Below are 13,239 nucleotides of genomic sequence, written 5' to 3'. Positions count from 1 at the left end.
CAAGAATATTCTTAAAATCACTCTTAGCGAGAAGGCTGTTACACATAGTGCTTGCTTAAGAGAGGGGTTCCAGAAGCTCTCAGAGATAAAATCTGCCACGGCATCCAATCTCAGCACAGGTTATCAAAAGCACCATGTGTGTGCCAACAGTTGGTGGGTACAGGGAGGGAAGGGGGTGGAGGAACCGAAGAGCCTCAAGTGAGAATGGCAGCTTTCCGACTGACCCACCGCTCTCTCTAACCAGGAAGCAAAGTGGTCTGAGTAGAGACAACCCTGCCCCTGTCAGCGACTGACTGTTCATGGAGATGGCCGCACAATTAACACAAGCTGTGGGTTGCCAATAAAACATAATAAGCCAGGCCCACAAGAAGGCAGGATCACTGTGGGAACCCGGTCGGGCTTACCACACTACTGATGGTTTTCGTGCCATTAAACAGCAAGCGAGTTAATAATTGCAGTGGTTTATCTCAAGGCTCCCTGCTGCTTTTAGCGCTTAACTCAAATGTAATGTTCATCAGCTTCTGCCAGTAGGCAAGAGGGAGAGCTTTATCAGAAAATGTTAAGATCGCTCTGTGATTATTACTCCACCTTAGGGCAAGGCTACCCTAAGTGCCCCACGCAGCGCCTGGTGGGACGTTATCTCCTGAAGGCTCTGGAAATGAGTACCTCGGCATTTAGATTTCCCTCCATGCCTGCCCTACCTCGCCCCCACACGCACTTCTTACGTTTAATACTGGGCTGTCGTAAATCACGCAAAATGGCAATTGATAAGATACGGAGTAAGCTGTGTTTTCGTCTCGGCATAGCCTGGATGACCTGGTCACTCTACTCCGGGCCCACCTGGTTCTTGCTGTCCACAAAGCCACTTCCTCTCCATCCCAAGTCTGTTACCTGTTGTGCTAAAGGCTCAGGATAGCCCACTGCCCCCTTGTGTGAACTCAGTGCTTTACAGTGCAGGGCCCGAGCAAGACCGTGGACTGAGAACCCCCGCAGGTTGTGGCGGAGGTCAGAAGTAGCCTGGGACTAAACTGTAATTAAGTGCCTGGTGGGAAAATCTCCTGACATTTCAGAGAAATCATTCCCCTTAGAGTGATTCGGTCCCTAGGAATTTCCCGACACAAGTCAGTGGATCAGAGATCCAGCCAACATCTTAAAGAGAGCAATTGTGTCACTAAACAGTCACATTGCACTTTGCCTCTGCAGTGAATACAAATTGGATTCTCAGATTGGACAATTTTAGTGTTCAAATATTTCTCATTGGAAGGTGCATAAAGGAGGCCTGAAGAGAAAGAGAATGTCAACTCGAAAAAGGTAGCCTGCCAACCACCACCCTTAAGCATCTTATCCTCCCCAGGAACACGACCTCCAGAGAGCCTGACCATTGGAGGGCTAGTGGGCCATTTCAAAGGAAAGAGACTTTCTCTGGATTTTGCTTACCAGTCCCAAATTCTAGCTTGCAGGGCTCTCCCTAGCATCCAGCTCCAACTGCTGGTTATTTGCCTAAAATGCCCTCTCTCTATAAAATTTGAAGACACTCAAAAGACACGATTACAATTGCTTTTCACTGATCACTTTGCTCTCTCATCATCTCAAAAAGGTCCCAAACAACATTCGGTCAACTATGACAGAAAATCCCCAAAGGAATTTCCAAAGATCAGGCTAGACCAGGCAGACAAAGAGGCGATACAGAAGAGCGTATCGTCACGGACTCTACCAACATATTTTTCTAGTACATTTTATTTTTGGTGGAACTTGATATCAACTGGAGTCTGAGAAATGGCAGATTCCTCTACAAGGCTTACAGAGAGAGGTTTCGAATGAGCCTTAAAGTATTTGTTACGAATTTTAGCTCTGAATCTGCTTCTGGGATTAAAACCTGCATCCACGACTTACTACCTGTAGAGCTTTGTACAAATAAGTTTAGCTTACCTAAACCTCAGTGTCCTCATCTGTAAAGAGGTGATAATATTGGTACGTAACTCAGAGGGTTGTTATGAGAAATACAGCAGATAATAGATATAGAACTGCTAAGTACTCTGCCCAGCACAGAGCAAGCTCTTGATAATTATCCGTTATTAGTGTTGCTGGTGTTATTATTTATATTGAATCAACAGAAGGAACATGGAGGTGCCATCAGGACATGCAGCGAGGTCACATTTTGGAGCTAACTGGCCACAAATGAGACTTCCATCTGACAGGCTGCAGCTTCGTCCAACTGACAGTTCTGGTGGGGCTCTCAGCCTTCACCGCGACCATCTGGCAACCTAACCACAGGGCCACCGCTCTTGGGTGAGCAGAAAACACTAAGTGAGCTGGCCGCCATAGTGAACCCTGGTATGACTTATTGGAAACCTCCTTCAGAGATGACTCTCTGGACCCCCAGTGTTAACAGGAACACGTAATATTACATGTTTTATAAATTACACGTATTATGTTGCATGTATTATAAATTACAGAAACATGTTTCTTGGCTGTGGCTCCCCAGGTCCGATGGAGTCTCACGGTCGCCTGCAGCTACCAGCAGCTCAGCCTCTTGGTCCATCATCAGGTTGCAGTTCTAATGATCTGGCAGGAAAAGATACCTGCCCTCAGTTCCCCCAGTGTGGATAGTGTGGACTCGCATGAATTTGTAAACCAGAAAAGCACCCCTTCCTCACTACTTAATATGCTTAACAGCTAATTACATCGGTGTAGGGATTACACTTTACATTGTCCAGCTTTATGGAAACAAGTCCCCAGGCTTCCCCAGATTCCCTTAAACAGTTCCTTATCTCTGAGAGGGAGATCCTTATCAGGGCCATATGTTAGAGGTCCTGTGCAGTTTCCAAATGACCACAGGAAAGTCTGCAGCCTAATCCGTCTGCAGGCCTAAAGAGGGGACTGAACAGAGTCCCCTGAACCAGCTGGGAGGCCAAAGCCTTCCACCCTCCATAAACCTGTCAAAGGTTGAGTCTGGACCAAGATGACCCACATTAGCTCCTCTCCCCAGGTGACATGGGCTTCCTATTTTGACCTTCATGCAACATGGAGCTGGAGTGTGCAAATCCCAGGGGATTATGGGGTACCTTATCCAAAGCCAAAGTGAAGTGTTTGCCCTTTCCAAGGGTGCTGTGGAAGGACTACTTTGGTAGTAACACTTGGCTTTTTAACTTACAGGCTAGCTAAGCCTCTCCAACCCCTGAGGAAACAAGGGAATGCTCCCATCTTCCTTTGGCCAAGATGGCAATGCAGGCCCCAATAGGAGAATCATCTGGCCTCACACAGTTTTCTCAAGGCCTGGGAGATTCCCAGCCTTGGCAGACGCTAAAAACACTCCTTCCCTTGGGTTGTAACGATTCTGTTAAAGACCTTGTCTTAAGGAACTCTTGGGTGAGGGGAGGGCCTGGGAGTGCAAAGAGCAGGAAATGTCTCCCAGTGTGAGGAGCTCAGGAGCCAGAGGGGCCCTGCCGGCGCTTTCCAGCCTGTGACTCACGGGACTGCTTCCCTGCTTAACCCAGCCTGGATTGCAACTCCTTGGCCACTGTGTCTCAGTGCCTCTTCCTGTCTCCATCCCGCCCAGACCACTGAACAAAGCAGAAGTCTGGAGTCCACGGCAAAGACTGAAGTGTTGTATATATATTTGGCGTCATCTGTGGAAGCAGCTATTTTGAAAACAAAAAAATAACTTCCCTGCCCTCAGAAGAACTTTGCGAGCTCTTAGAAGCGTCCACCTTAACCATTTGAGACTAAAACCTTGGTTATCACCCCTTGAGAAAAGAAAGGTAGAGATATAGTACATTCCTTCTCGTTGATTCAGAATAATAGGTCAGCCATTTGTTGAGTGCTTACTATGTGCCAGACACTGAACTAAGTGCTTTACATCCATTACATCATTTAATATTTACAATAACCCTATGAGATATGCAGTGTTATTATCTCTATTTTATGAACGAGGAAACTGACGCTGTATTACTTGAGAGCACTGCTTCTTGGTCTCTGATACACTGGGTGAAAGGGAACTTGGAGGTCACCTTATCCAACTGGTGCTCTGATCCCTTAACTCCTTACAACTTCTTAACCCCTCTCCGACAACCTTACAGAACAGAACAATATCTACTTACTCCAGGGAAGGGAGAATCCATGAAGCACAAAGGAAAGGGCATATGACTGGGAACCTGCTAACACAGTGCCTGCCATTCTCGTGGTTTCTATCCATTGAGTGAATTTGCCCTTTGGGAAGACCAAAGAAAGTCAGAGTACTTTCCACGAAAGCCTCTTCGTATATTAAAAGAGAGCATATTCCTTAAATCTTCTCCAATCTAATTATATCCAGTTTCCCAACCATTCTCTATATAAGATTATCCCGGTAACCTTCCTCTGGGTATGCTACCACTTGTCAAGTTACCTCTTAAATGTGGTTACACGAATGGAGCATCAGAATCCAAGTGGATCTGACCAGCTTGGAGACAGTGGGGTGACTCCCTCCCTTGGTCTCCAAGTATTTGCTTAGTTACACAGCTTAAAATTTTCCTCACCTCTTTGAAAATCCCAACATACCCTGAAAACACAGTCAACAAAAAGCCCTGCATTTTTTTGCCCCTGCTGGTGCCTAGGTGTGTGAGCTAAAGTGCTAAAAATCAATTTGCTGAGGACCAGTTGGCTGAAATTCTATTTACCAAATGACTGATATTATCTTTGCATTCCAAATATTGAACCTACTATTGTCAGGCACTTTTCAAGGCCCTGGAGATAAAGCCGTGAACAAAATAGACAAAAATGTCTGTCTGGATGGAAGTAACATTCTTAATATAATGGAATCACGCCAGCCACTTTTGAGTTCTTCTGGTTCCTTTTGAATGTCATTTCAACAATGCTTCAACTGGCATACAAACCTTAATTTGGCATTTCTAGTAATTGGTAAGAAAATTTCATCATTTCCTACTGATATGATTAGCTTGGATCCCTTCACAGAATTTTCATATTAATGGCAACATATAATAGAATCTTTGCTGAAATCGGTGAGTTTGGATGAATAATTGAAAAACAGTTAAATATATCCATGGGAAATTTAAGCCTATGCCCATCAACTTTTCAAAAATTGAGCATTCTACAAAATTCTGCTATGAAGACAGGGTAACAACCAGTCCATTACAGCGTCACAGAAATCACCTATACAAATCTTCAATATAAATTGTTGTCAACTTTATAAGTAATACTGAAAGATTTGCGTTTAGTGGTGCATATAGCTTGATGAGTTAATCATCGGGCAAACCGATCATTTGACAAACGGAGTTTTAGCATATTGGTCATTCATTGTCTAACCAATTTTGCCAAACTGATACTTGTTAACCAATTTAAAGCTGTCGCTGAGCCATGGTGCCCCATCCCAAACATGGTGCAGAAAAATCAAATTGACTTATTTGACTCAGCCTTTCAATTCTGACCGGTGACTTCTTTCCGAATCCTGACTCTATCACATTACAGTCTTCCCAGGCACTTGTCATCCAGCAACTTGTTCGTCATGCTATGAGAATCCTTATGCAAGCTTTAAAACATAATGTACCAGGGAGAGCAGTGAGTACCATTAGACCCTCATCGAGTTTGTCGATGGTAAATTAACTAAAAGTTTTTGAGAAACGTCATTCAACAAGTTATCAATCTACCTAACTTACCTATCACCAGCATCATCATAAGAATAAAATAATGGTAACTTTTATTGAATGCCTTCCACCTATCAGGTAGGGTGATAGGTGCTTTGCACACATATCTCCTTCAAGCCTCATCCAGATGAGGAAAGTAAGGCTAAAGAGGTGAAGTAAATCACCCAAGGCCATACAGCTACTAAGTAAAGCACTTTCTTTCCTCTGGCAGTTAGAAGTTTATTGCAACACTAAGCTTTTACATTTAGTCATTGTCTCCTGGATTTATCTTACAGATAAAGCTGCCTGAAAGATGGGAATATTGAAGTCAGCACATATTAACTAAGACATTTAAAGGTACCATGTCACCTTAACATGTACCTTTCGTTTGGTCAGTTGATTTATCAGAGGATGAGTCAGCTCACCGCCTTCCATCAAGATAGAAGATTCCATCCTAGTTTCTATCTCAAATGTGAACATGTCCCCAAGGTATAAGTAGCCTGGATTTAATCCTGGCATGACCTTGCCTGCTGGGGCTTCGCATCTTAACTGCCAATCTTCGATTGTGACATGTTGATAATAGCACCTAACACAAGGGCCTATGGCAAGGATTTAATGAGGTAATATCTGAGGAGGGCATTGCTCCATGCTGGGCCCACGGTAGATGATAAAGGTTAGTTCTCTGTTCTTCCAGCTACTCGGGTCTGAGTGACTGCAGGGCGACTTGAAATATCTATCACCATGAAGCAGAGAAGCATAATGAGAGTTAAATCCATTAATATATATTTATCTAGAAATTCTGTTCCGTCATGACTAAACTTACTGTAATTCCTATGTCATCCAAAACTAATTCTCACTGTACTTTAAGTTAACATTAGTAACTAATTCTGTCAGATCTGACTCAGGAATGTTTTCTGGCATGACCTCCTGGTGCCTTGGTCTTCAGTCAAAGAAGAAAAGCTCTCCTCTGGTGCAAACGACTACGAGAACGAAAGCTGGGCAGAACGCAGAAATTCACTGATGAATAAGGTGATAAGAGAAGAATGAGGATCTTTTTTTCTCTCTTCGTGACAGATCCTCAAGGCAAGTTGCCAACCATACCACACAGGAGAGAGGGGGGGAAAAGGCACAATCATCTATTCGATGATTGACTAAAAAGAAAATTCACTTCTATTGACTTCAAGCACAGGCTACTTGAAAGCTTCTCAGGGCAGTTTATGCAGGAGTACACTTTGATCTGTGAAACAGATGTGCTTATGAAATGTTGCATGTTACCTGATAATAGTTTGAAATGCCCAAGAAGAAGTCATTATATAAAATAATCCCTCTTGAAGAATTTCTAGTAAAACTAACAACAGTGATGGAATGTATTCTCTCTGCACTTTGCATTTTCACCTCCTGGAAAAGTTTATAATGTAGAGCAGTAGTATAAAGGACAATGCAATGTTACTTATGATGAAACCAAAGATTCCTTCTGTGTTGCTATACAATGCCTGCCAACATGGAATTCTGGAGCCCTATCAGAATCTTATCTCGCTTTACAAGCCAAATGCAAATTTTGCAACATGAGGTGAACCAGACAAATATAAACCTAATTTCTTCAGCCTTCTGTGAGATGGCTTCTTACCTGGTTTTTCTCTTGCGCACCCTGACTCTAAAGTCAGGTTGAGTTCCCCCTCCCCCACCATGGTGGAATCAATGTATTATAATACCTGAAAAGGTTTTTGAACTCAGGTCTTTACTCAAGAAGGACTGAATAAAGAATGTGCCAATAATGAGAACTGCACTCAATTTAAGGCGAGATCATAAGGATATGCAGAGAGCTGTGGAATAAGATTGGGGTTCCTCCTCTCGATGGTCCTGTTGATAACTCTTGACCCATGTAGCTAAGGGAATAGTTAGGACCACTGCCTGCTTAGGTGATCTGCACATCTCCCAGTCTCCCTTGTGATGCCTCCATCTTTCTTTAAGGTCCTTTTGAAATACACGAGTTAATATTAATAAACTTTTAAAAAAAGAGTATCGGACATATTGCAAGCTTCTTGTAAGTATAGTTAAATACAAACAAATAAATAAAATATTACTCGCTTTAAAAATTTAGTAGCAAGGTACTTGAATCTTGGTACTTGATTTCTATGCAAGGGTTCGATCTGCTTGCCCCCAACATGTGCTGCAAGATACCATCTGCTAATTTTCTTGTCAGCGAGAGGGGACAAAGGTGAGATATCATCACTCACCCTATATCTAGTCAGAATTCCCTATTTTGCATCCCATTCAAGTTCTCTCTGTGGCAACGAATGGAATGTTTTCAACCTCCTTTGTCGGGATAAGGCATGTCAGCTTCAGAGATGCTCCATGATAGCACAGAGGGTTCTGGATGAGTCCTTCTGTGCCCCATATCCTGTGAGCTCCACATGGGCTCAGGCAGTTGAGAGAACCTGTAATGCTGAAGAACCCACCCACGTTCCTGAGGTTATTCTCCCTAAATGTCACTTCCTGAAGAAGGGAGAGGACGAACACAGCAAAGAATGGAACAATACTGGAGCAAAGTCTGGTTTTCTTCTTCCCTGCCCTTTTTCTGCTGTGATGTATCTAAAAGTTGAGCTTCAAACAATTAAGGTATGAGGGTATGCGCTCATTGGTGCTGGTAAGCACGTTTGTCATCGGTTAAGTACCCTGTTCCTAGGTTCTAAAGTCCTTGAAATAAACCAATGAAGTCAAAGTTAAAAAACCAAATCACAGATTTTCATTCCTATTTTTAAACAAACACATTTGAGTGAAACTACTCAATTTAATTGTGTCAAGAAGTTACACAGAGGTCACACATAGTATTCTGAAGAAAATAAAATCTAAGGCACAATTTGATGTCTTCTCACTAATATTTGTTTGATATGAATCACAGTTTACCGTAATAGTTGCCTTCTCCGTGGTCATCCCTAGACTACTTTTTTCTAACTCAGAGCCCTTATCTCTGAGCAGACCTCTGCTGGGACTGGTATGTTCTACTAGGGTCGCTCCAGAGCTTCTGGCCATCCTGGCTGTTGATTTCTCTCTGGGTCCTCCTCCTAGATTCTTCCACTTCTCTGTATTCTCACCAAACCCAGAGTAAATGACTTTTTTTTTTTTTTTTGCCTTTTTAAATGACTTTATCACCTAAGAGAGTTCTGTAACATATTCCAAAACAACTGGACTTAAAACTGCTTTCAAAAAGAGTGCCCAGGGGTGCCTGGGTGGCTGTCAGTTAAGCATTCGACTTTGGCTCAGGTCATGATCTCACAGTTCATGAGTTCAAGACCCGCTTTGGGCTCTGTGCTGACAGCTCAGAGCCTAGAAATTGCTTTGGATTATGTCTCTCTCTCTCTCTCTCTCTCTCTCTCTCTCTCTTTCTCTGCCCCTCCCCCGCTCCCACTCTGTTCCTCTCTCTCTCAAAATTAAATAAACATTAAAAAATTTTTAAAAAAAAGGACTGCCCAGATTTTCACTTATGTATAAGCCCTTATGTGGAAGAAATTCATGTAGAAAATGCAATGTTTCCCTCCCTCTCTGTTTTTGTCTTATTTTTCCTTTCCTTCCCTATGTTCATCTGTTATATTTCTCAAATTCCACATATGAGTGAAATCATATAAGAGACTCTTAAATACTGAGAACAAACTCAGGGTTGCTGGAAGGGGGTGAGGGGTGGGAGGTGGGTTAAATGGGTGATGGGCATTAAGAAGGGCACTTTTCAGGATGAGCACTGGGTGTCATATGTAAGAGATGAATCACCGGGTTCTACTCCTGAAGCCAAGACTGCACTGCATGTTAAATAACTTGAATTTAAATTTTAAAAAAAGAGAGGAAAGAAAAAGAAAATGCAATGTTATAAAAACAGATTAGAACCCCCTTTGAGCAGTGCTTACTACATATGGGAGAAAGCATAGACGTTATACGCCTACTGCCCCTACAGGAAAAGGGCATGCAAATGTGCAAAGATGTATCTGAAAAGCCAGTCTCTCAAAGGCTTTAGTTTTCTGGGTTTGCCTACATTGTATCATCTTGGAGACTGATACGTGAGCGAGAGGTAAAAAGACTTGCTGGGGGAAACAGGAAAATAGGGTTAACTACGAAGTTGTGGGTTTGGGACTTTTACTTTTCTTCTTTTCTTTCATTGAAGAAGACAAAGGAATGTGCCTTCATAGGAAAACTTAGTGGGGTAATGAACTTAAATCCCCCACAGCTCTCTCTGTCCTGCCATGATGTAAGAGAAAGGCTGCAGGGGGTGGAGCCGGAGGGAGCAGAGCAGAGGAAGGTTAGTGGAAAGAGAGAAACAGAAGGTGAAGGGCCAGAGGAGTTTGAAAGGAGGCAGAAGAACAAAGCAAGAAAAGGGAGAGAAGGAGAGGGGCCAGGAGCCAAGTGGGGACGGAGCCGTACCTAAAATACACCAAATGTCTCCAATTCAAGCTCTGAAAATAAGACCATGAAGGAAGCACTTTAAAAGGCCACAAGGTTCCCTTAAATACAGGGGCAAATGAGGAGAGAAAAGGAGCTGAGAACAAGGGTCTCGGAAGACAGAGGAGAGAGGAAGGAGAGCGCCAAACCTCACCTCCTAATCATTCTGCCTGAGGCGCTGAAAGCATTTCTTTATAAAGTGTGAAGTTTCGGCTGAATCCAAATTCCAGGCATTGGAGACAGTGCCAGGGGCTGCTTATGAGAAACAGAATCTCTTTTTTTCCTAAAATGAAGAAAATTCTCTTTTCCTATGAGGTCGTCTCTATCTTGAACCGCCTAGACTCTTCTTCCATTCCTTTACTGGATGACACTGTCCTAACGGGAAAGACGAGGTCAGACCTGATGGATAGTGAAACAAAAGTCTTTCAGAGGCCCTAATCCACTAATCCCGGTCAACAGCCCACATCTGTAAGCTCTGCCCCGGGAGTCACAGACACCCATGGCCACCCTCTTCTCCATCATAAAGCTGTACAGAATGCCTCCACGAGATGATAGGGTTTGAAAATGGTACAACGTGTATTTCCCCAACCATGGAGGAAAAGAGGTTATTTAATCAAGAGGTATATTTAATGTGGTCCTGCCATGATTGATGACCGCTTGAAGAAAACAGAGCTAGATTCCTACCTCACTCCATATACAAAAATGAATGCCACACGGACATAAGTGTGATAGGAGAACATTGAGAACTTATTTTAGCATTGAGAAAAACTTCTGCACTAAGATTAAAAAACCCAGAAGCCACAAAAAATGATAGGTGTATTTGACTATCTAAACATTACAACTCTTGTATTAAAAAATACCTCAAAGAGTAGGGACACTCATGGATGCCAGTGATCTTTAGATAATCACACAACGAATTCACGTAAAATAATCACTCAAAATGGCGGCATTGGGTCTGATGTCCTGACACTTTAAGTATAGAGTAAAACACCATTGAAAACGACAAATAGGCTCCACACTTCCCGCCAGTGCCTGGGTCTGGCCACCTGTCTCAGGATCTCTCACTCTCTGATGTTCATGCTTGGCTTTAGTGACAGGCACAGGGTTTACTGGAAGGCCACAAATACTGTTAGAGTGCTTAGAACATATCTCTCCATCCATGTTTTAAGAATCTCAAAAATGCTCAGAATATAATGAGAGTTCACATGTGCGTGAATTATTTGTGCAATGAAAGAGGAAGGGGTAAAGGCAGAAGTGCTTTCCCTCCAAATAGCTGCGATCATATTACACTGTTGTGTTATTTTTTTTTACTGAGAATACATTTATTGGTTTCAAAAATATAAACTACTTTATGAAAATATCCTTTATCAGAATAAGGAAACAAGCAAAAATGAAAAACCACATGGCAACTATCTCTGACGCCCCCTCCTCCACTTTAGAAGTGAGCAAAATGAGAAGAACAGAAACACAACCTTGCAAAGGGACTCATTGGAGTTTTTCAGTTTTTTTTTTTTTTTTAATAAAATGGCATCTATTGCTGAAAGCATTATGGCCTTTGTTATGCTACATAATACTGATATAAAATGTGAATAGTACAAAGTTCCTCATATATAATATACGGTTTTAATATATTACATTTGTTTCTACATAAACAGACTATAAATATATGTGCCACAGCATGTTTTACAGTCATGGTTCCAGCATCTCACACTATGATACCAAATGAAAAATACATTTTCTTTTTTAAAAAGGAAAGAACAAGGGCAGAAACCAGTAGAAATAGCTTTACGTGTTAGAAGCCTAAATAATACAAGAGATGGGGTTAAACCTTTGGTGATAAAATGATTTTGAAATCTGGCTAACAGTCATTCAGAGAGTGAACAAACCAAATCAGCTTTGACTAGAGTGTAGAGGCCAAATTACTAAAATGCTGACCGATCAGGGGTGCGAAGAGAGGGAAGGGTCAGGGAGGGGAGAAGGAACAAAAGAGTAAAATCCTTCCTGAAGCTTTGACACCACAGCTTGATACGGAACCTACTGCATTCAGGCTCAGACATATCGCATCAGGACAGATAGGTGGGTATTCATCCAGAAGAAACCAGAAGCTGGTTTATACAGTCAGAACGCTTCCACACGACAGGGAGCCTCCGTCTGAATGTCCTTTCTTTGTGGCATTCTGAATAAAGGATCGGCCTGGGAGACAAGGAGCCAGAGCTGCGTCATTTCCTTCCTGGAGCTCGGCCAGGAGACACGTAAGAGTCCGGAAGGAACTCTCATTAGGAGTCGGAAACAGCCCAAGGAGCTCTCATTTAGCCCAACGGGGAAGAGCACGCAACCTTCTAAAACCAGTAACCTCGTCTGAAGCCTTTACATTTCCTAACAGACCCCGTGCCCACCTCCACCAGGGCCGACACAATGCATCTGAAAGCTCCGGTCCGCTCTCAGAGCAAGCCAACATCTTCCTTTCTGCCAACCCAAACCCCACACGTAAGACTTGGCTGAGGACCCAAACGTGTCCCAAACAGAGCTTCTCGGACGGACTCAGCCCTCAAGGTCTTTCCCATCTTCAACACCTAAAGCACTCACATCACCTGGTTTATCTTCTGGTTTTACAGAGACGGGTCAGCTGCCGAGGTCCTGCCACTTCATGAAAGATGCAGCCACTCCTTGAACTCCTTTTGTTATAACCCACGGAGAGACCCAGAATAAGAGGCATCAGACATGCTTTCTCAACGCATAAACAGAAAGTCAACACTGGGAGAAAACACAAACACATTCTTGAGTCACAAACATCTTCTTAGGAAATGCCTAGGGGACTGGCTCCCTGCAGTCTGAGGTCCTTTTTTAGGAAATGAAAATCAAATGTGGCTACTTCCTGCTGGTGGAAAGAACAACACTTGAAAATCTGAGCAGCACCTCTCGTTTGATTTCCAGGAGTGGGGGACGTGGGTGCCTCCTTTTAAACAGGAGGAGAGCCCAACGCGGGTCCAGAGTCAGGCTGGAGAATCTGGGCTGCACTGCCAGCTTGTGGTCCAATCTCCACCAGCTTTAAAAGTTCTGCCTCCTCGCTGGAGTACACAGTGGTGTCTGTGTCGTCGGAGTGATACCCGGACTGGTAGCCACTCGTGTGGTTGGAGCCTTCGGATGCCACGGACTCCTTGCTTTTGCTGGGCATCAGTCCACTGTGGAAGAC

The 13,239-nt window shown here is 43.3% G+C and overlaps 1 protein-coding gene and 1 pseudogene across 1 annotated transcript in view; one reads left to right on the top strand and one right to left on the bottom strand.

The window, feature by feature from the left end:
• LOC122218512 overlaps positions 1 to 12,717 on the top strand; it is a 50,032-nt pseudogene extending 37,315 nt beyond the window's left edge.
• Positions 11,651 to 13,239, bottom strand: part of KDR (kinase insert domain receptor) — a 46,254-nt gene continuing 44,665 nt past the window's right edge. Inside the window, exon 30 of the mRNA XM_042936362.1 lies at positions 11,651 to 13,228. Coding sequence (XP_042792296.1) covers positions 13,006 to 13,228 — 223 coding nt within the window. The 3' untranslated portion in view covers positions 11,651 to 13,005. The remainder of the gene's footprint in view (positions 13,229 to 13,239) is intronic.

The sequence above is a fragment of the Panthera leo genome, chromosome B1 (assembly GCF_018350215.1).
Source record: "Panthera leo isolate Ple1 chromosome B1, P.leo_Ple1_pat1.1, whole genome shotgun sequence".
NCBI classification, from domain to species: domain Eukaryota; kingdom Metazoa; phylum Chordata; class Mammalia; order Carnivora; family Felidae; genus Panthera; species Panthera leo.
The sequence above is the reverse complement of the archived record's forward strand: the minus strand, read 5'-3'. Positions and strand labels throughout refer to the sequence as shown.